We start from the raw sequence: 22,784 nt of genomic DNA, 5'->3' as shown, positions 1-22,784 counted from the left end.
TTACTCTGGAGCTTTTCTGGTAGTTTGATTGATGTGAGTGCATGTCCAAGTAAGATATAGCAGATATGTGTGCACAGTTAGCATTTCCTGATGTTCAAGGCTATTTGCTTATAGTGGAACTCAATTTTATAAATAAATGTCTTTTCAAGCCTGTTCCTTTATTGGCTGCTATAGGACTGGTACCAGTCTCAGCACGTGTTTGCAAGCCAATGTTTTTATATCTTAGTTAAATGGTCTGCTTTTTATTAAAACTGAGTTTCTACTGAAGGAATTTGGCAAATTCTTATGAGTTTAACTTTTCAAAATGAGACAGGTTTAAAGCTAATTGGAATAACCTAACATGGAAAAGAGAACCTTTGCATGGTAAACCTGTATTGTGTTGCTGCTTTGAGTAATAGAGCAGTAAAATCCAGTCTGATTAAAATCAGTAGGAGTCTTGTCAGGATTTTCTTCTTAAGACTTCTAAGCTATGCAGGTTAACCAGCCTCTTAAATGAAATTAATATTAGACATCTTACTCTAATTCCTTATTTCCTGGGAATTGCAGCAAATATGGAATATATAAAAATAACTTAATGTTCAGCTAGTATCATTCAGTTCAAGAAGTTAGAGCAGAAAAGTTCCATTAGTATAAAAAGGCACTGCCAGCTAAAAATGAGCTATGGAGAGGTATTTTGGTGTATGTCAGCAGTAAAATTCAGTGTGTGTGTGTACATATGTGTGAATATATATATATATGTCTGTAATTCGGTGCCACAGCTGATGAACTTTCAGTTCAGCTGCTGCTTGCTGAAAAGTTTTTTTTCAGGAAACCGTCCTGCCTGAAATTCCTCTTAGCCCTTATTAAAGGTGTGAAAGCATTTTTAATTTTTTCTTCAAAGTTCTCTGAACTGGGTTGAGGAAGATTTTAGAGAGATGTTCCAAGTAACATGTCCTGCAATGGCTTATACATCACAACTTTCAGTGGGTACTTGGTGTATTGGAAATACTTTTGCTGCATTGTTACACTTCGTTCTACTTTTTCCCTCTTGTAATGAGTAGTCCAGTCACAGCATTTATTTTTCCCTTTCTATTCTCCCATTTCCTAGAGAGTGATTTGCTTCTCAGAAAGAGTTTGACTGGGGTTCCTTTTTAGCTGGAGATCACATGAACTTGGGAGGTATAGCTGGAGTTCTGCCTTCATTTCACTGCCTGTTCTGTGCCTGGAGAGCTCCTTGCCAAGGGAGACGCAAACTGCAATTATCTGTACAAAGAAGCAAAGACTTTTTAAGATTAAGTTACGGGGCAACTATACCTGCTTTGTTCTGCATGGTGTTCAGAATACTTTCATGGTAAGAAGTGATGAATGTAAACTGAAATTTGGCCTTATCTCAAATAGTGGCATTTTTATGTGACATAGGGAGATATGAAGTTATTCTCCAGCAAAATACAGCAAGTGAAAGTTAATACAACTTTCTTGGAATTATATATTTTAATATTATGTAGTTATAGATGTACTTTTGTTTATCATCTGTTTGAAATATATAGCCATTTAATCAGAAGAGAAAGCAATAAGAGTTTATTATGAAAATTCCTAGCTTTTGTGATGCATCTGAATGTAACAAATCTTTCTCGTTTGATGTAAATTATGCTTTGTTTTTCAGGAATTCTTAGTGCAGGATGAAGCCTCAGGTACTTGCTGAAACTAAAACAGGAAAGCTATGTCAATTCTGTTTAGTCTCTGACATTAGTACCTTTGTGCTTTTGGTGCCTCAGGTGGCTCCAAAGAAATTGGAAAAGTGCCTAAGCAGCAGTATAATTGAAATTCAAGAGGGGCTACATGTCTAACCTGTTTGGGCATTCTGTAAATCCCATTTTCCTGCATCTGTAGTCAGTGGATATCTTTGCAAATCTGCTTGATTATAATATCCAAACAGAAAAACCCAAACTCTGTATTAGAAATTGGCTTATTCTTCTGTAAGGGCAGGATGCTTTCTGGATTTGGCACTTGCTCCTTAGGCCATGAAGATGGAGAAGTTGTGAATATAAACGTTAGGTCTTGGATAGGTGCAATAGAAACCATCTCAGTGACAAGGTTTCACATGCTGTCTTGATGTCATTTCAGGGTCATCTACATATCTGTACGGGTAAAATGTGGTGGGGTTAGACAGACTCACTGGCTTCCAGCTGGACTGTTTGTCATAGAAATGAATTGCTTTGCCTCAGTTCTAGCCAGTACCCAGATTAGATGTTGGGTTCAGTTGTTGCCTCTGGCACTGAGGAATTACTCAGGGCTGTTTCATACAAATGTACAGATTTGCTGGGATTAATCAGATGCACTCTCTTTCGGTGTTTAGAAAGTCAAAGTCATTGCATAGGAGGAGGGTATTTTGGTAATGTAAACAGCAGAAAATAATGAAATAAAATGTTGATTTTTTTTTTTCAACTATAGTTTTACTTTTTGCTATAGTTGCAAGTATTTATGTCCACAAATAAGGTGCTTAGAAATCTTTCTACCACTGAAAAGACAGCTATCTAGGAATTCCTTTGTTTGTTATTTTCAGGTACAAGCTGAAGACTGGATGCATACTGATATGGCTGGGTTTCTTGGATGCTGAAAATTGTGCTGATTTAGAGTTGACCAGAACTGGTTGAATGGCCAACTGTCAAAGGAAAACCTTTTCCTTCAGCTATAGATACTGTGTTTAATTTGGGCAATTTAAGTTCCTTAGTGATAAGTTTTATTTTCCCAGCTCAGCTTACCAGATCTGCTTAAGCCTATTTGTTGATCATAGGGTACATTAGAAAAATTGTGATTCTTTAAAATTATTTATTGCACATAATTAGATTATTACTTATAATCTTAAAATGTCATCTAAACTAATTATTGAACAGACTAATATAATTTCCATTGACTGTTGCTAAACAACTCTAAATAGAGGAGAGGGAAGTAAATTTGATATTGCATCTGGAGTCTGTCACTTAAAACTCTCCACTGTTAAATTTGTGCAACCTGTTTTGCAAAGACTTACCTTAACTTCTGCTGATTACTAAGTGTGTGGAAGAAGGAGGGGAAGGCTTTGAGGTATCCCTGCGACACGTGTCACTTCCATCCAAAAATCACTTTGGGGAAAAACAGCTACACTGAAAATGATCGATTGAATGGAAAATAAGCCACCTGGGATTAACTGCTGCCAAGAAAACATGTCCAAAAGGTGAAGGTTTTAGGGAAACCACATCAGTGTTGCTCTGCTGAGGTTGCTTTGAGCTAGAGAGCTGGTCTTTTAAAACCAGGCAGTCTTACTAGCAGCTTCTTTTTCCAGTAAGGTGTGCAGATACATGCATGAGGCCACTTATGTGCAGAGAAGGTATTGGGGCCCTTTGTAATGCTGTCTGGAATTGCCAAAAAATCCACTTGAGACAAGGCTGTTGGGCCTAAAAGCAGAGTCAGGTCTCTTAATGCTGCCTGAAGTCCTCTTCACTAGAACTCTGTGATGAGGAGAAGTTTTTTCCAGGAGAAATACTGGAAGTTTCTTTTTTCCACATAGGCAGGGCTTCTAGTCAGAGAATCAGGGGGAAAATACAGAAAAAATGCCATGTTACACACGTTAAGCCATTGTACTCTTTCCTCCCTCTGTACTAGTGCTTATTTTGAGAAACACCTCATTTCAGAACATGCAGTGTATGTTATAGAACCATACTATGTATTGAAATTTGCTGTTCTGTGTCCTGTAATGTGCCTCTGTGTAGTTTCACTGCAGAGCAATGGTATGTGGTGTATTGTGTACCCTGGCATACTTCATTCCACAGAAATGGCCCTTGCCTGCCCTTTTCACTTTTGCAAAACACATTTACATAGGAAGGCTATTGATGAGATTATAGAAGGTATCAAAATAGTATTTTGATACCTTCTATAATAGTATATCAAAACAGTGTTTGTAGCCTGGACTGATCCCAAAGGGAGCAGTTGAGTTGTCTTCCTGTTTTACCAACTGGAGGGGCTCCAGCAGTGCTGCTGGACTTGCTGTAGTTCACTGCACTGCAAAGGAAGAAAAGGCTTACCAGTGGCATGAAGGAGAGAACAGTGCCAGTGTCTGTGGTGCTTTGGTAGCATTTAGATGTTTTAAGTCCAAGAGGGTGTAATTCCTTCAGTAATTTTTCTGAGGAGGATTCATCTTTAGTTTGGGATGTGTGATGTTCTTGAGCTGCTACATGTGCCCAGCATACACGTTGCTTGGCCTCTCATATGGTAGGATAGTCAGCTTTATGCAGCTTTATGCAGGCTGGTTAAAAAGGCATTGGGGTTCCTAACATGTCATAGCAAAGGGATTGGAGCATTTTCCCACAAAAAGAGTGCTCCTCAGTTTCCTTCTCAGCCTGGAAGTCTGGGTGGATGCTCAGTTGACTGGCTGCTGGACTCTTCTTGGATGGCGACTCCATGTTGAAGGAGTGAAGATTCACTAGACCAGAGGGGGTGGTAGCAAGGGGAAACTTGTTTTGCTGATGACTGAGGCCCCAACTTGTAAAATGAAAGTCTTGAGTTTTGCTCTCTGTCTCCAGTAGCATTTGTACATCTAATAAAGAATTACTTGGTTTGTGATGCACAGTGAGTGCTTGGAATAGGGCTCCTGTTCTCATCTGGATGCTTTTTAAAAGAAGGAATTGTGTAGATGTCAAAAGCCAGGCAAGGGGTATGATTGTGAACCCTGATCGTGGTGTGTGCCTTTCAGCAGGCAGATAAAATACCAGTTTCTGCAGAAGGGCACAGGAAGGGATGAGGCTGAGCTGCCCTGTCATTTTTTTTGGCTTGCTTAGATGAGCCTGTCAGAAATGTGGCCCTCGATTATTGTGTTCCACTTACAGAATTTAGACCCTGGTAGATTCTATTATGGAAGGCAAATGCTGGGTGTTATAAGGCCAAAGTCCTTTGGAATCCTTGTTTTGAGCATTTAGTAGGTTCACATGTGTTGATCTTGTTCTTTGTGAAGTTTTGAAGAACTTCTGCTTGGTCTGATCTGGTTGGTTATTATTCACTGCTGTTTGGTTGGTACTGGTTTGGTGGAGGTTTTTCTATTTATTTATTTTGAAAACCTGTGTAATTGCTTAACAATGAAGAAAAATAGATTGTAAGAGCAAAAAGGTTTATAATAAAACTCTTCATTGCATGAACTTTAAGAATATTTGAATACTTCTACTGGCAGAATTCTTGCCAACTGGTTCTGTTAGCCCAGTGTATGTAATATTCCTAAATGTAATATGTATATGTGTTATGTTATCTCCCGAGGGCAACAAGAAGTCACTACTATTCTTTCGTCCATCTCTTTGTTGGGTTTGTTTTCCTTTTGGAGAGGTGAATAGAGAGCAAAAGCATATTTAAAAGTTCAGTTCCTTTCTGGTTTCACAGTGACCACTGCCAAAGTATCCAGAGCCAGATGCTGTGAGTATTGCATGCCACTGTGCCTGGCCCTTTAATCTCTTCTAAGAAATTGAATCTTGCCCTTCCATGCCCAGTAGATGCTGCTGTTGAATCAATAACACTGAAAGAGGACAAGTGGAAAAAAGCTTTCGGAGCTCAGAAGATATGGTAAATATTCTGGTATCTTATTATGAGAAAAGGGGCTAATGTAAAAAAAAAAAAAAAAAAGCAGTGTCCATATTTAAATTTATATACCTGGCTTTGAGAATCTGTAGCATAAATGAGAAGTAAGCATAAATGAGAAGTTACAAATGTGTAACTGAGTTATAGGTTTAATGTCCTGTGGAAGAACTGCACTGAAAGTGGATTTCCTACTTTCATCTCCATTAGAGTTTTATTAAATATTTGTATATATACTTTCATCCTAAGAAGCATGAATCCTGTCAGTCATGGTGATATCTCTGTAGCATGATACAATTTTGCAAACTATGCTATATGGTCAGAATAGGCATTCCTGCAGCCTCTCCCAAGTCTGCATTGTTTCTATGTAGCTGGAGCCTTGCCAAGTTGTTGAAGCACTTTTTAGGATGAAAACCCATGACACGGGGTGGGCTTTGCACACTTATTGAAGGAGACTATTCAGGGAAGGCAGGTCACTTCTGGAGGGGGGACTGGAGGAGAATAAAGAGGAAGACATTTAAAGGTGCTGTTCACTGTTCAATAAGGTCATGTGCGGGGGAAGCTTTTTTGAAATTATTTTTTACTGCGGTCTGGTTTGAGAAGTAGTTTGTTATTGATACAAAAAACCCCATGTGAATAAAATACTGAGGAGACAAGTAATCTCACTGCTCAATTTTCATTCCCTGGTATATGGGAAAACACCTGCAGCTGCTGGTTTCCTTGGTAACAAGTTCACTGCAAAAGCCAAATGCACTACACTGAGCCTCTCAGTTTTACTGCATTCGAGAAGAGTTTAACATGCACACTGGGACCTTTTGACTGCATTTGTTTCTCAAATGCTGTGTCATTTGTGCTGTTCTCCTATAAAATGCCTGATTAAAGAAGATGTGCGACATGCTTTGGATTTTGGACAGAACAACAAAAAAGGTTGGTATTTACAAGCCTAAATGTGGACTCATTATCTGTGTGTAAATATTTACTTACAGCTTCTATTTTTCTGAACACTTACTTTTAAAGTCTTGCCTTCTAAAGCTCAATGCTACTGATTGTATATTGTTGCAGTCTTAGCTGTTTTTTGGAGCTGGAGATCAGAGTGCTGCTGAAAGGAATTGCTAGTACATTTGCCATATAACAGAATTTTGGCAGGACATTGGTTTTATTTGTAGTTCGTGTAAGTAACTTAATATGGGATACATGTATGTGCTCTCACAGATGAGTATTTTTGCTCTGACTGTGAGAGGAGTATGATTTCATATATTGTGTTAGAAGATTTTAGTGATGCTTATGATTAGCTTCAACTGTTCGAGCCAAAAATAAATCTATGTGTGGTTCTGTAATTATATCAGAAAGAATTAATTTAAAACTTACTTGTATTATTGAACTTTAAGAAAGAAAAACTCTGTTAAGCAAGTATTGCGTAAGAATTAGATTGTTTTTCAGCAGGTGTGTTTAGCTCAGGTAAACATATGTGTGTACCTGGGCCACAAGTACATGAGGTAGAAGTCACATTTGTGACTCTGTTCATAAAAGAGTTTCCCATATATATTGGAAAAATAACATATCGTTCTGAGAAGACTAGGCTTTACAGAAAAACACAACACATGTTGACAAAACACTGTCAGTAAAGGAGGTAATTCCATAGTGGGATTGCTTCCTAAAGTAGGTTTTAAAATGTTTCATAAACTCCTTTTCCTTTCTAAAAGGAGGCAGCTGTTCACATGAAATTATATGAGTTTAGTCACTAGGCCTTTGTATTTAGTGTTTTAAACAACCTTTGAATCTGAGACCTTACTGTGTTCCCCCCACAGATAATGTCAGCTGTCATTGCTGAGGTATTTCTTTTTAAAGAGTTCTCTCTCTAGGAAAGAAGTTTTCATGGACTTTCTTTTATTACTATTTGCTTTGGGTGCTCTAAGTTACTAATATTGCACGAGAATGGTCCATGTGCTCAGTGTGTACAAACTGAATCTATTTGGGGACTGAGGAGGTAGGAAGAGCAGGCAGATAAGGCAGATATAGAGTGAAAGAATTATTTGTATGTTGTGGCTATTCGTTTCTGTTTTCCAAATCCTATCCTACCTCTCCTTGTTGCCTTTACACATTTAAAAATCTAGACAACAGAAACATTTTTTCTATTGTAAAGCAAACAATTTAGTTTCTTGAACACTGCGCTGCCTCATTCCATGAAAGCAATAAAATTAAAGTTAAACCATTTAATAGCAACTTCTGCTTTTTGAGAACTCTTTGCTTGCAGCCCTCTGCCCCACTGCCAATTACTCTACAAGACATCCTATTTGTCCATACATGTGACAGTGAAGAGAAATCTGATATTTAGAAAGATGAAGTAGGATAACACTTTTTACATGTAACTTTGTGTTGTGGAAAGCTTTTTGATACTTAAAGAATCTCTGACTTCTGTTTTTGATAACATAATTTCAAACATTATTTCCTAGATTGTTTATTGTTATGCATTTCTTTGGATTTACTCAGTAGAGCCTTCCAGCCAAAGTTACTTAATGATTTATGCTTTTGTAGCAGGGGATCCTAGCAATGGCAGATCCAACCATACTAATAACCACAGATGCAAACGTGACTGTTTCCTTAATGCCTGTCTTGTTTTTCTCTAAAGGGTTGGTTGAGATCTCGAAGGAATCAAATGGCTCTTAGGGAGGTGCTAATGTAGATCAGTCTGCATGGGCCAAAGAGACTTTTCCTTTCATGTGTGTTGGTGTGGTATAGCTAAAGCTTCAAGTCAGGCCTTTCAGTGCATTGTATCTGTCATCCTCAGGCCTCTGTATGCTGCCCTTTGGAATCGCGATTTTAAATTACAGTTCAAAATGCTGGACCTCCCCATTCTGCCCATTGCTTGTTTGTGCTCTGTTGATGCAGTGACAGTATTAAGCCCTGAAAATGCTCTTTCTCTTGGGTACACAAGTGGGAATGGTGAAGAGGATCTAAGTGTTCCTCTTCAGAGATCCAGACATTGCCATGAAGTATTCAGGAACATTATTGGAGACTGGTCCATTTTTCATCTGCTGTCTTGGAAAAGGCCATATGGTACCATAATTTCTTCTTTCCTTGAAGTCCTTCCCAGGCTCTACATCCTGACAATAATCATGCAGAAGCATTGTATGCAATGACAAATATATGAGCATGTACAATGAAGTACTGTGAGATGCTATGGTTTTTGTCTGACATTAATGTATTTTTCCTTTACTGTCTTGGAAATTTTTGTGTACTTCTGAATTTTTTATTAAATCATATTTTTTTTTTCAGTGTTATCATAAACAGTATCTGATGAGCTGAACCAAAATTTGCACTTAGATGTGCTCTTGGAATCAGCACATCCAAGTTATACCAAATCGTGTTTCAGTAGGCATTCAGCTACTGAGCTTTTGACAAAGCTCTGTGCTGCAGTTCAACATTGATGTCATAGTTGCAGCTGATGAGTAAACACAGATGTGTGGAAGAGGACAGCACTGATGTTTTGAGGCTCTGGGAGGGAGCTGGCAGTTGAAGGAGTGAGTAGTTTTCAGCCTGTTGAAACTGATCTTGTAAAGAGAAGAACTCAGAGCAAAACTTTGCAGAAACAAACTTGAAGTGCTTGAGAAATAGCAAGAGTGCAAAACCTGACATTTTGTGGAAATCTCACTTCAAACTTTTTTAGATCTTATAAAACATGACATGACTTAACAGACAACAGATACAGTACAAGAAGAGCATGATTAAAAATTAGCTGTTGAAAATACCAGTGTTGAAGATACTTCAATGCACCACTTGGTGCATCTTGGAGATTAGTTACCAATAACTGTGCAGCAGAACTGACAGCATTGGATAGGGTTAGAAACAATATGCCTCATGAGTTGGAATAGGAAATGGTGTACTGGACTCTGGAGATGAGTCTCTCCATGTGCCTGTTCCTCTGTGTTAATCTTTGTGGATTTATGGAGCCAATTCTTGATCATGGTTGTGATGTTTTTTAAAGTATCTGGACATTATAAAGCTTAAAAAATTATTTGAAATTGAAGCCCATGCAACCTCTTATGTGTAATAGATGGTTTGTCAAAAAGCACTTCATTTTACTGCATTTAAAGTAAGTGAAAAAAACCCAGTATTGCATTAAGTTTTTCAGTGACAAGAGAATCCTTGTTATGGATTGGAAATAACTGTAAGAGTGAAAGAGGGAAAGTAAGAAAAAAAAATGGCAGTATGTAATCAAAATAACAAGGACCTGCGTGCATGCTTGCTTACATTTTTCTTTCCAAAGCAGTAACTGTTCAGGACTGTCATCCTTCAAGAAAACTTACAGCATTACTTCCATAAACCTATTAAAGCAAAAATTCAATCTTTCTGTTTCAAGAAGTGTGAAATGATTGTTTGGATATGGCCTACAATGTAAAGAAATCTAAGTGACATTTCCCTTTCTAACAGCTTTACCATAATGAAGCAGAGAACTATAAACTGAAGAGCAGTCATTTTCCCTCACCTACTGAGGTTTTATGCAGACTATCCATCAGGAAAGATCAATTTAATTTGTCTTGTTTGAGAAGTACCACATTCTGTGAAGAATATTAAATGGAACAAAAAACAGATCTCAAAATGTTCACTATTTCATATCCTAATTTAAAAAAAAAAAACCAAACCCAAAAATAAATTATGAATGGGACATAGTGATTTTCGCTTGTCAAGAAATGAAAAAGTTGTAACTGCCAAACATTTTTCTCAGAGGCATTTTTTTCTCACTACCTGGAATCTCCTGCCACTTTCGATAATATCTGCTGTATTAAGCATCCATCAACACAAATAAGAAAATAACACTACTTTATAAACTGAAGATTGTGTGCAGTAAAATAGATGGGGCAATAGGCCTGTTAAGAAAATATACAGAGACACGTTTTCAAGCTCTACTGTGAAAGACACAAAGGTATGATTGAAGGACTTGTGATGAGTGTGAGTGTTCTGCAGCAAGGCTGAGATCTTGCATTCAGCACTGAATTTGCATTCAGCCTCTTTGGCTGCAGGTGAAATACCCTTGTGGTTGCTGGAAATTATTTTCCGATTTCTAGGTGGTTTTTGAGACTTGTTAAGTTTTCCTGTTTGGCATCAAGAGAAAGCCAAGTCCTTTAGCAGTACTTGAGGTGCAGTCTGGGAGGAGGCCAGCATCCAGGGCAGAACAGTACATAGCATTGAGGCAGCACATCTGCCAGAGGTGGGAAAAGGGAAAAGCTTTCTGTCACCCTAAAACTCCACTGAGTGCTATTTTTTAAAAGATGTAAAAGTGGAAAAGGGTAATCAAATTTTAAGATACATTCTGTTCCATCCTTGGAGGTATTTAAAAGCTACGTAGATGTGGCACTTAAGGACACGGTTTAGTGGTGGACTTGGCAGTGCTGGGTTAATGGTCAGACTCAATGATCTTAAAGATCTTTTCCAACCTAAATGATTCTGTGATTTTAAAAATATCTGAATTAAAGTTGACATCCTTCTACTGTGTCCTTTATCTGTGATAAAACTTGTCAGCCTGTACCTCAGGGGGAAGCACTTCAGTTTTACTCTGTGTAATCAAATGGAACGGTCTTGGAAATACCCTAGTTTTTTATTCTGAATACTTTTTATATTGCTGATTGTATGTAAAATTAACAATTGTAAGTGGCTGTTAAATATCACTTTTTGTTACAGGGAAATTTCATGAGTGTTTTAAATCCTGACTCTTGAATGGTAGACCTGCTGAACTTTTATGTTTACAGCTAGTTCTTTTGAAACAGCAATTTTTAAAAAGTAGGGCATATAATAAAATTTAGACTTCTAATACTCCAAATCTGAACACACACACATGATTTGATTTAAAGTCTAATAGTTTTTAGGAGACCTCAAAGGTTGAGCTTTTAAAAAAATATCGAACTCTTTTGGAGGGAAGAAATTAATTTTATGATCCTTCATCCTGCATTTGCTTTGAAAAGAAAGTCATCCTGAAAACAGAAGACAAAAGATATGTTTTCTGGATCCATTTAATTTCTGCATTTATATATGTAATACTAACTCTGTGGAAGAATAAGACTGTGACATCTCTGCATCCATACTCTACCATCTATTTAATTATCATGGTACCTTTTAATATCTGACCCGCTAAAACCAGATCTCCCTGACATCCAATTTTTTTTTTTATGATTAAAGCACTGTGGTTTCATTTCTTTAGAGACTGGAGAAATTTCCCTTGTGTAGCCTTTCCTTTAACTATACATACATATGGAAGTGCCCCAGAGAAGGAAGTAACAGTGATGCTTAATTTCTTTCCATATTACTTCTGTTTGCAGCAAGTTCATTCCCTGTTCACCTTTATGCTTTCTGTCCTTGATCTTCCTAACTTCCTACAGGAAGTGCTTCCTTCATCTATAAAGATATTTCAGTAAACTTAGAAAGGTAGGGTCTTACTTGGCACTGCACTGGCAAAAGGCAATAATCATTCATTTATTGCCATGTCTGCTTTTAGAGGAGTGCAGCTGTGGGCACATCTGGATAGTTTATTTCCTCAGACTGGAGAAGGATAAAGGACTGGAGCAGATCTCAGCTGAGCGGGGGCAGTTGGAGGTGTTAAACTAAATAAACTCTTTCAAGGCTGTTGGCTCTGCAGTGATTACTTAATCCCATGTGGCAAAAAAGGAGGATGAAGAAAACTGAATGAAGCAGTTACTAAGAAACTTGATGCTCTTTTGAAACACAGAAGACCCGTAGAAGAGATTCCAGTGACATTTCATTCAAGCAAGGGAGGCTGGGGAAAAAGAAGATGCTGCCTGTTACGCTAGGAAGTACTGAAACCTGTGATCTGGTCATCATTTACAGTTAATTCAGGCTGAAGAGCCTAACTACAAAACTTCACAGAAGTATGCTGCTTTAGTGGGAAACTGAGATACCGATATGAAAGAAATGAAATAGGGAAGACTTAGTAACTAAGCTAAGCTTTAAGAACTAATCTTGATTTTTTTTTGACTTTTTTTTTTTTTTTGTAAGTAGAGACTAGATTGCAAGTAATAGGGGAAAGGGCAAGGTGTTTAGGGAAGAAGACTGCAAGCACTGGGAGCTGGACTGTAGCAGGACTGGGCTCCATTGGAAAGAGGCCATCAAATAGAGATAACTATATTGCATTTCATCCATCTTCCTTTATTTCTCAGCCATGGACCTGGGCAATAATGGAAAGGAAGGCAGAGTGAAGCTTTTCCTCTGCTGCTGAGTACTTGGTCTGGCTACCACCTTGGCCTGGTCCCTGTGTGGAGCTAACACACATTCCATGTGAGGGAGCACGGAGAACAGCTGCTAGGACCTTTTTTTTCTGTACGGTGCTTACTTTCTTAAAGGAAAGTATTGAAGTTGAGGAGATACTGAGGACTTGATGGAGATTTGGTAAATTTATATGCTAATAAAACAAGGCATAATTTTGATGGGATTCCTCTGTTAAAGGCTCCTGCACATCTGAAAGCATCTTTAGTCTGTGTTCCTGTGTGAATGAACCTTGCCTGTAGTCTGGCCTTTTATAAGCGTTTGAGTGTCAAGTTTTTAAGAAGGAAAGACTTATTTTTTCCTTCCTCCATGTATTTGCTAGGTTCTGTGTATTCCTTTAGATTGCGAATCTAGGAACAATTTTCTCCTTGTGAAAGAGTGAGGTGTTGCCAAAAACAGAATACTGCCATCTCTGCTTATGAATCCCAGTTTCAAATCCTAGATGCTTTACATAATAAAGCCTAACTGGGCTGATTACCAAGAGAACTCAGTCATTCAGAGAAATAAAAGGGAAAAATCCCCTTGCTTCATGAAGGAAGAATCGGTGCCAAGAGGAGGATGAAATGTTAAAAATGCATTTTCTGTTTGGATCTTTCATATCAACTGTCCTGTTTCCCTTTTCTTTCCTCTTTTATTTAAGACTGTATTGCTCTTGTGCAGTGGGTGTATGTGGAAGTTTTTTGTAAGACCTGTGAGGACCTAGATTTATGAAATACACATTCAATAGGTCTCTTCCCTCTCTGCAGGAGCCCAGCTTAGGTAAGTCTTTCTGGCTATATTTGCAGGATCTTCAGACAATGACGTGGATGCCTGAAGCCTCATTGCTTGCACAGTTTATGGTTTTGTGGCATGTGATGTTGGGGTCATCCAGAAAAGAGCGTGCTGATTTGGCTGCCTGATATTGACCATGTGGTATCACTAGAAAGCAGTATGGAATGTTTGGCAGAGGATTCGGCTGCACAGGCATAAACATCCATATGCTCTGCCTGTTCCCTTTGCCACAAGTGATGTGCCCATGTAAAGCAGCAGGGAGACCTGTATGTGTTTTCATTTCTTGTAGTCCTATTTTGTATTCTATAAATAGTTTTTCTTCTACTGCTACTAAGCTCCTATGGGTCAAACTGGAAGCCCTCTCATGGATTAATAATTGATTAAAAAACAAGAAATGGGGAGTTGCTTTAGGTGGGGAGTTTTCTGTGGGTGGAAGGGGAGTTAGTGGTGGAGTAAAGCAAGGATTTCTGCAAGGGTTCCAGCTATTGAACATAATCCCAAATGAGCTGGAAATGGCAAGCAAGCATGTAAATCTAAAATTTGCAAATATGTGAAAATATCTATGCAAAATAGCAAAATTCAGTGCTGAATGCAAACGCTCGGATGATAAATTGGTGATGCTAAGTAACTGATCAGTAGAGAAAGTGAAATTAATTGTTTGAACAGAGTGATACCTGTGAGAAAAGACAATGCTATTCTAGCTGTTCCCCTCACTGAGAGACCTTGACTGACTGTGGGTAGTGCCCTGAAAACAGCAGCAGCACTGTCAGCACTCAGTGTTGGTCCGAAAGGCAAACAGAGCACTACAAACTGCTGAGAGGGAAACCAAGAACAGCAAAATCCCTGTGTCATTTTGTAATCTTTGCTGTGCCCACTTCTCGAGTACCATGTCCAGTTTTGTTCTCTTTGTTACAGTAGAATTAGGGTACGTGGAGGAATGGTGAAGGCAGTCAGAGGTATGGGGTTGCTTTTGTACAAATGGGAACTAATTAGTGTAGGAAATTTTCTGTCTGGAAAACAGGCAATTGGAGGAGACATAATATCACCTACAGTGGAGGTCTGTATAGTCATGAATGGGTTGGGGAAGTGAATAGAGAGTGTTTATTTCCTGGGGTTTTTTTCCACTGCTTCACAAAAGGCAAACTGGGGCACACAGAAAACTTTCAGGAAGGTAGTTTAAACAAAAACAGTTTTTCACACAGCACATAAATAAATTTTGAAACTCACTGATGACTGATTTAGTGAATGGAGATCAAAGTAAACTGAGCAAAGAAATCTTTAGGTATATTATAGAAAGTATCTTTTGCTCAAGCAAAACTCATTAAATGATTATTTGCTAATGGTTACTGGTTTGGCTCCCCACGTGAGAGGACAGCTGTGTGTTACTTCTGGAACATTTTCAAAATAGCTACAATTTCTTGAAAAACTAGGTAATGTTATTTGGGTGAAGCTGTTTGAAAACAGGAGATGTGTGATGTTGCTGTGGTTGAACAGGATTTGCTGAAGACCACAGCCAAAACCGAAGCATAATAGAGTACTGAAGGAAAAAAATAACACTGTTGTGGCTTTCAAATCCAACAGAAGTTGAGAAAAAAGTCAATACAAATCAGATCATATATTACATCCATGTAGCCATGGAAGTCGATTGATTAAATTCTGCAATACATTTGCTCCTTGCTTATTATCTTTGCAGTTTCACTGAAAGAAATAGGAGTATAGGCCATTTGACAAAAATGTTTCCACTGCATTTTAAATATGTAAGGCAGAACTGAAAAACTGTGTGTTCCTCAAATTTCTTTATGAATTCCTCTGTTGCAGTAGGGGCTTGCCTGGGACTGGTGAAGATATTTTGCTAAAGGTGATACATCAGCAGAAGTTAAAAATCAGAATTCCAGAAGCTGCTTGAATTTTTCATTAAAAAAAAAAATCACATTGTACCTGAAAAATGACAACATCTCCTATTGTGTTTACAGACTCAGTGCTAGAACTGGACACCAGTCCTTTTACTATTAAGTTTTAATTTGGCATGAGGTGTGTGGGACTGAAATGGCATGTTTAACTCCCTATTATGATTGTCATGATGACCTGAAGATGTGTGGGGGATCAAGTACAAACTTCAAGAGAATGAAAATTGCAATAGCTCATCTCTAATACTGTAGTATACTAATGTTGTATTTTCAGGACTGTTTCAATTCCTTAGGTATCTCATGGTTAGATATTAGTTTGATTTGTGTTGCAAGAAAGCTCAGTTGGTTCTTCATGTTAAGAGTTGATTTTAGTTTAAGGTCTGTTTCTTTACTCTGACTCAAGATTGTTTATGAAAACATGGGTGATCCTATTTCAGACCTTCAGAGATCATAATCTCACTTTTAGTTGAGTGTCTTGGAAATACTTTGTCTCTTTCACTCGGTAGAAAAGCTAGGCCAAAGCTTCTTAGGAAGACAAGGGTGCCTGATTTCAATGAAGGAACATGATTAAACAAGTACATGATTGCAAATAACCCACTTTTAGGTAAACTAACTTTCAGTCTGGCTAACTAAACCTTTGATGCTTTGGTCATGCCTTGCATGTTTTGAATTTGTTCAGAGGTGTAGAACGTATATATAAAGTGGCAGTGTTGGTGTAACTTAGGTTTAACTAGCATATTAGGGTTCTCCACTCATTTTGCACGTGATCCTGAGACTTCACTGGCTGATGTGATAAAATTCATCAGTACATTTATATCTTCCTTGTCATTTATTATTTCACTGAGAAACTCCATGGAAAGATGGATCTTATGATATATGGGAGGCTTAAGCAGCCCGCTGATTTTCCAAGGAAAATATGAAATTACTGTCGAATTGAGGCAGGACATTCAAGGAAAGCTGGGACTGAACTAGCATCTTCTCTTGCAGTAGGTGCTTATGAATGAATAAGTCTCCTGCACTTCCTGCTGCACCAGGAAATGGTGTAATCTTACAAGTGAACTTTGCTGTTCTGCATATGTTAAAATGTCTTAGGTCTTTAACTTGTTGCAGTCAACAAATCCCATTGACTGACTGACAACTGGAGTTCTCCCTGGGCTGTCTTTGGATGTGATGTTCTGTTGCACAGCCTTTGTTTCAAAACAAGTCTAGTAATCCATATACACCTGCAGACTTGCACACCTTTTTTCCTTCCTTTGCTCCTCCTGGTTCACCATCTGAATGATCAGAGCCTGACCTGGTACTCGTGGTCTTGCTGCACGTCACTTGTTGCTTTGCAAAAATGCAGTCTTAAATGCCAGTCAGATAAACAAAATACTTTTTGCATATAAAGTTCCTGCAGATCCTGTTTTTCAGTGGTAATACTTTGTTATGGAAAAGCTTAAGTGAAGACTTCATTTTGTCATTTCTATTAATATAGAAATGCAAACATATATGGCTCTAGTCATATATAATACATGGAGCTGCTGTAGGCCTGCCATAATTTCAGTAGAAATAATGTAAATTATTGTAGTAAATTAATTACCTCAATCAATTTTATTGGCAGAGGAAGCCCAGATACATTGATGGGTCCTCTTAAATTTTCTTCATGCCGTCTCTAATGTTATCGTTGAGAGTTATGAACAAGTCATCATAGTTGTCCACTTAGTTTCCTGGAAAAGGCCATTGTTTTTTGCCTGCTGTATGTAATCTGTAGAAAAGAATCTTTATCTTAAATAACACAGTACAGTCCTTTTAAGCACACAGAAAAACATCCCTTTTTCTTTTAGCCATAGATAACTATTTGTTTATTTTAATGGCTAAAATATAAGAGGACATGGATAAAACCAATAGGATGATTAGAAGAGTGGGAGAATGCAGCTGACCATCAGCAAAAACATGCCAATAATGAGATTTAGCAGGCGTCAAGATACCCTTTTAAAAACACAAGTGTTAAAAGCCTCATAGTTTGAAACTTGTAAAACTGTCTGTATAAAAGCACTGAAAATCAATTATGAGGAGCAGTCGTATAGCACTGTACTGCTTTCAGTCTTGTAGGATTTTCTGTATCCCTAAAAGTTTTCCAGTGGTACTGTAGCCTCTATAGCAAGTGGAAATGTACTGATTATAAGGCTTGCTGCAGCGGTTCTGTTGTGTATACTCCATACACCTTGGGAGGTCCATAGATCCTGACCCTCATAGTCCTTTGCCTAAGGTGGTGGTACAGTTTCTGAGGAAATGCGGATTTCGCAAAATTTCAAGACTGCTGTGGCACATTTAAGCAGTTCAACTCCTCCAAATAGTCCAGAAGACAGCTGTGTTAAAAGGAAATTTGAAGTCCTCAGCCTTCAAAAATGACCATTTCGAACCGAACGTGGAGGTATCATGCGGGCTGGTGAGAGCGGAATCGCCCTTGGCGTGTTCAGTGGGAAGGCATTTTCATTCCCAGCTACACACCCTGGCACCAAACCGGCAAGAAGGTAGAGAGGAGCCTTAGCATTCACGTAAGCGTGAGTGAGGATGGGGCTTTCTGCGAGCTCCGGCTGCTCCCCGTTCGATGCAGCGCAGCCCTTCCCTGCCGCTTGGAAGAGGCGGGAGATGGGTCGGCTCATCAACGCTTCGCATTAATTCTGGCGTTTGAGGACTCCACTGCGGGCAAACTCTCACGCAGCGCAGGGGAGAGAAGTTTTAAGCGGTCTTGCTGTCATTAACATTCACATCTCTGGCTTCAAGCAGCGCCCGCCTCACCCAGGCGCTGCCAGCAGGGAACGTGGGCTCCTGCCTCCCTTTGTGCCGAGGGGGTCCGTGCGGAGCGATTGAAATGCAAGGCTGAGAAGCACTGCTGTAGCGGTCGGGTTTGGGGTTTTTTCCCCCCTCTGCCTCCCTTCATCCTTGGAGCAGGAGGGCATGTTTGCTGTGGATTCTTTTTGTTTTATCTGAGAATGAGATGCTGGCTGAAAACTGAAGAAATGGCCCTGGAAGAATTGATGCAAAGATTAAATGCGGTTTCCCAGTGCGCTGGTAGGAGGAGCTGCTGGTCTTAAATAATGTGTTGTGTGGATGCTGTTAGTGATTTTGTAGGATTTACAGAAAATCCTGGTAATCTGACTAGCATTCTTTATGCATGTTCGCAATTAATAGGAAAGAAAACGTTAGGAGCTTTTGTCACTAGGTTAAACTTCTGTTGATATTAACACTAATTAACATTTTTAGTGCCTGGACTCCTGAGGCATGCTTTAGAAGACCGTCCTGAGTAGTTTTGGGTAACTGTTAGCCCATTCAAATACTCTAAATGGGTCTTGATTCCTTTTTTTATCTGACTCGGCTGTACCTAAATTGGAGAAATTACGGCTTTCTCTAGCAGAACTAGTCTAATAAGAAGCAGTGAAAAGCTCAGCTAACTGTAAGGCATTGCAAGCCAGTATTTAGGGTGGATCTAAATTGCATTTTCATTAAAATGGAGAGTTGTGTGAATTAATCGTGGTAAAGGTAGTTTTACATCTGTATAGATTAAAAATTGCAGCAGATTTGCTAAAATGGTTTTAGCACTGTAGAAACATTATTACAATTTCTGAGAGATTTTCATAATTTTTTGAAAATATAAATGCTTGTGTGTTCAAAACTAGAACTAAGAAGCAGTGTACAGTAAGGTGATCTGTAATTAGATCTGGGAGTATTTTTCGGGCTATTGCTCATACAGAGATGTAAATATATTTCAGAATAAGAAGTTACCTGGAAAGACAAGGGATGTGGTTTTTGCATCCTTAGAAACTATTTGGTTTGCCCTTTATTCTTAGTTGGTTGACAGATTACAGAAGTCTTGCATCTTCTTGTCATCTGAGGCAAACCAGTGGTTTGAGAATACAGAATATTTAAGGTATTATTCATTGCAGTATCAAAAGCTGGAATTTATCTTTCCATTTTCCTAGTCCTCTGTTTCTTATGGGTGACTTTTTCATCTTTTTCAATTTCTGTGTGTTGCAAGGAGATAATTAGCAAGATGGCTGATGCTGTAGTCTGATGAACAGATAGATTAAATGACAAATGTGGAATGAACAGACCAGCTGTATCTATTTTCCTGGACAGGGAAAGTAGATATTTTACCTTCTTAGTAATATTTTTTTGGGGGGGGCGGGAGAGAAGTAAGATTTAATCTGATAAGAACAAGCATTAAATTACAAGTAAAGGTCACCATACATACTATTTTCTTCTTCCTTGCTTTTCCTATTGATTATCTTTCTGTTTTCAAAACATATCTTTTTTAAATGTCTGGATATTTGTTTCATTGCCTGTTTTGATTTTCTGAATGTTTAAGAAGAAAGTCAGTCTGATATTTGCTAGGGCATACTGCCTTTTGCCATTTATTTTAATAATCTGTATATTACTTTTTTCACTCCCTTAAAAATGTTGCTTTAGTTTTTCTAAGGCAAGATGAATTTTAAGAATATATGGTAGAATTTGTTGGGAATGTGGGAGCCTTTTCTTCCTGAACTGAAGAAGGATCCTCCAGAGTGGGAGCAGGCTGGCTGGTTTGCCTGTGACACCGCCTGTCTTTCAGCTGTGCAGCTGCAGGTACACTGTGACCTTCATGTAAGCCAGCAGCAGCTCCAAACTGCTGTTTTCACACTTGCTAGCAGCCTCTGCCTGTGTGCTGGTATTTAGCTTCTTAACCTTGCTTTATTTTTTTTAAAAAAGCAGCTGTTACTTTACAACCAATTTCATGTTCGCGTGGTTTAGCTGGTCTCTCTCCTCCCCCTTCTCTTTCTCTTTCTTCCTCTCTGTAATCCCTGTGCGGGTATTCCCAGGCCAAAGGCAATGCTTTCCTACAGCCAGTGATTGTATTTATAGGTGACTGTTTTAAGTTTCTTTTTTCCCTTTTTTCCACCCCCCTTATTGCTTTCAGGTTGCTTAGACCCTTTCTCTGTTGCTGCCTCCCTTTCTTGGGCTGTACCCTGTCCTTGGGTCAAATTAGCCCCTGTCTGGCTTCACAGCTGTCTTTCTGTTCACTCAGAAACCTTTTGTAAGCAGATGTTTCCTTAACAGCCCAAGATCATATGCAGACTTTTTCCAAGCCCATTTTTCAATAGCTCCCTGCTCAAGAATGATTGAAATGCAAAGGTTCCCCTGGCTGTCCCATGGTACAGCTGTCCACCTTCAGGCATCAAGGGATTTTTTCCTTTGTAGGATCCTAGGTTAAAAAAAAAAAAAGACTATTCCTCTTCCTTAGCTTGGTTTGGGGGTTTTGTGTTTGTTTGTTTGTTTGTTTTCTGAATGATACCACAGGCAGGCTGAGATTCATCCCGGGTAGTTTTAAGCTTCTAAGTCAGAAGAGGAATTCTCCAAAATCCATGTGCGCTGAACAGAGAGAAGGGGGCACTCTAAGAAGGAAAGTCCTTCCACCTTCTGAGGTGCACTGGTCTTTCCCTTGACAGGGACAGGGGGCCAGGAAGCCTGGAGTAGCTCAGTTCCTAACCTAGGAATACCTACTCACCAGGAATCCTAACCTGGTGAGTCTGGGTGTGTCTGTAATCTTTTGCTGTTCTAACACAACAGCCTTTCTGCCTCTGGCTGCTCTCCCACTAGCAAGTCCCCTGTGTTAGTCTGGCACTCACACAACCTTTCTGGGCTACTCATCCCTCACTGCAGCACCAGCACTTTCCTTAGTGGTCTTTCTGCTCCCTCTACTCTAACTAAATTCTGATTTACTCACGTTCTCAGCCCCTATGGTAAATTACTGATCTCCTACTCCTTACTATCTCATGAATGTGTGATACTCTCACAGTATCCCGGCCTTCCTCTGCCACATTTCACGAACCTTAGCAGCTTTCTCAGGCAAAGCTTTGATTGCTTATTTCTCATCTTCCTCACCTTATCCTCACCTTCACCTTATCCTCCTCCAACACCTTGCAGATACGTTCTTTTCTGCTTCTGGACGTATTTCACTATCACGATCGTAAAGATGCTCTCTAGTTTAACCTTATCATCCTCTTCATATTCCTGCTTTGACTCCTGCTCCACAGTTCAAAATAATGTTGTACCCTGCCCTTTTCAACAACTATAAAAGGTGTTCCTACGGCATCTTTTATTTTTATCCCTATGTGCTTCTCAGTCCTCCCATTCACTCCACTACTATCAAATCACCTCCTAGACTTGGATGACCAGGTTAATTGCTGTTGCTGTTTTCATATAAATCCATAAAACAAGGGAGAAGTGATTTAGAAACATTCTCTAAGTTGTGTAGGTTTTTTTATTTTCCATTAGAATTGTGGGTTTATTTCAGAAAAACTGCGAAATTATTGTTGATACTTAAAAAATATCCTGGTTCTGTCCATGTTTATTGTTTTGATTGATAATGACATTTTCTGTTCATTTGGCCATAGTTTTTACTTTTCTTTTTGAGTTTTGTTACTATGTTAAATTCAACCCTTTTCTGTAAATTTCTGATTATGTTCTCCCTGTAGAACAGTAGCTCAGAGGTTGAAGCACAAGATAATAAATAGTTCTGACCTGGAACCTCATGCATCGTCCATATTGCTGTCTGCTGTGCGATTTCTGCTTAGGACTCCATTTGGTCTGACTGATACAGAAACAGTGTTAAGGCACCAGCTCTTAATGTCGGTCACTACTCTACATTTGCATCAGCACTAGGAAGCCTTGTGGTGATGGTGTTGTCTAATTCATGCAAACAGGCAATACAGATTTCACATTCCCATCCTTAATCCCGTGGAAGCCCCACTAATGGTTTCTTTCCATCTTGGAAAGGTGCCACTATTACAGCTAGCATCTGTTTCCTCTCCTCAAACAAAATTTTAACACTCTGCAAAAGGAAGAAACATCTGCAAATCAAAGAAGGAAACCATGTGTGTAGTTCCTCAGTAAATATGTACGCAGTGCTAGTATTTTAAGTACATGTAACATCCCGTAGCCATTTCAGCTTCAGTCAGTTTTCAGTAGCTCCAGATTTTCTGTCTTATTCACAGTTTGGGCCAAAACTTTACATTTCATTTCCCTGGCTTTGTGTTCTTGACAGGCAGGCTTCTGAAGTTTTGAAGGCTGGCTCACCTGTCTTGACAAATGTAGGAGGAATGGACTCACATACCCATCTCCAAGTACCCAGCATCACTGGGATGAGTTGGCTTATTCCAAGGAGAAACAGGAACACCCCCAGGCACACTGAAGGGGTATTATAAAGTTGTGTACAGCTGGAAGGACCTGTTCTGT

The 22,784-nt window shown here is 39.0% G+C and overlaps 1 protein-coding gene across 7 annotated transcripts in view; it reads left to right on the top strand.

The window, feature by feature from the left end:
• Positions 1–22,784, top strand: part of MCF2L (MCF.2 cell line derived transforming sequence like) — a 151,089-nt gene that overhangs the window by 5,514 nt on the left and 122,791 nt on the right. The window contains exon 1 of one of the 7 annotated variants that reach the window (XM_027743468.2): positions 6,352–6,501. The exons of 4 other annotated variants lie outside the window; for them this stretch is intronic. In XM_027743468.2, the coding sequence (XP_027599269.2) occupies positions 6,411–6,501 (91 nt within the window). In that variant the 5' untranslated portion in view covers positions 6,352–6,410. Of the gene's footprint in view, positions 1–6,351; positions 6,502–18,139; positions 18,585–22,784 lie in introns of those variants that run through there. 2 more of the 7 variants (XM_027743469.2, XM_027743474.2) reach the window with 2 other exon arrangements.

This window comes from Pipra filicauda, unplaced genomic scaffold (genome assembly GCF_003945595.2).
Source record: "Pipra filicauda isolate LSUMZ 115617 unplaced genomic scaffold, ASM394559v2 scaffold115_size4368891_pilon, whole genome shotgun sequence".
Lineage (NCBI taxonomy): Eukaryota > Metazoa > Chordata > Aves > Passeriformes > Pipridae > Pipra > Pipra filicauda.
The sequence above is the reverse complement of the archived record's forward strand: the minus strand, read 5'-3'. Positions and strand labels throughout refer to the sequence as shown.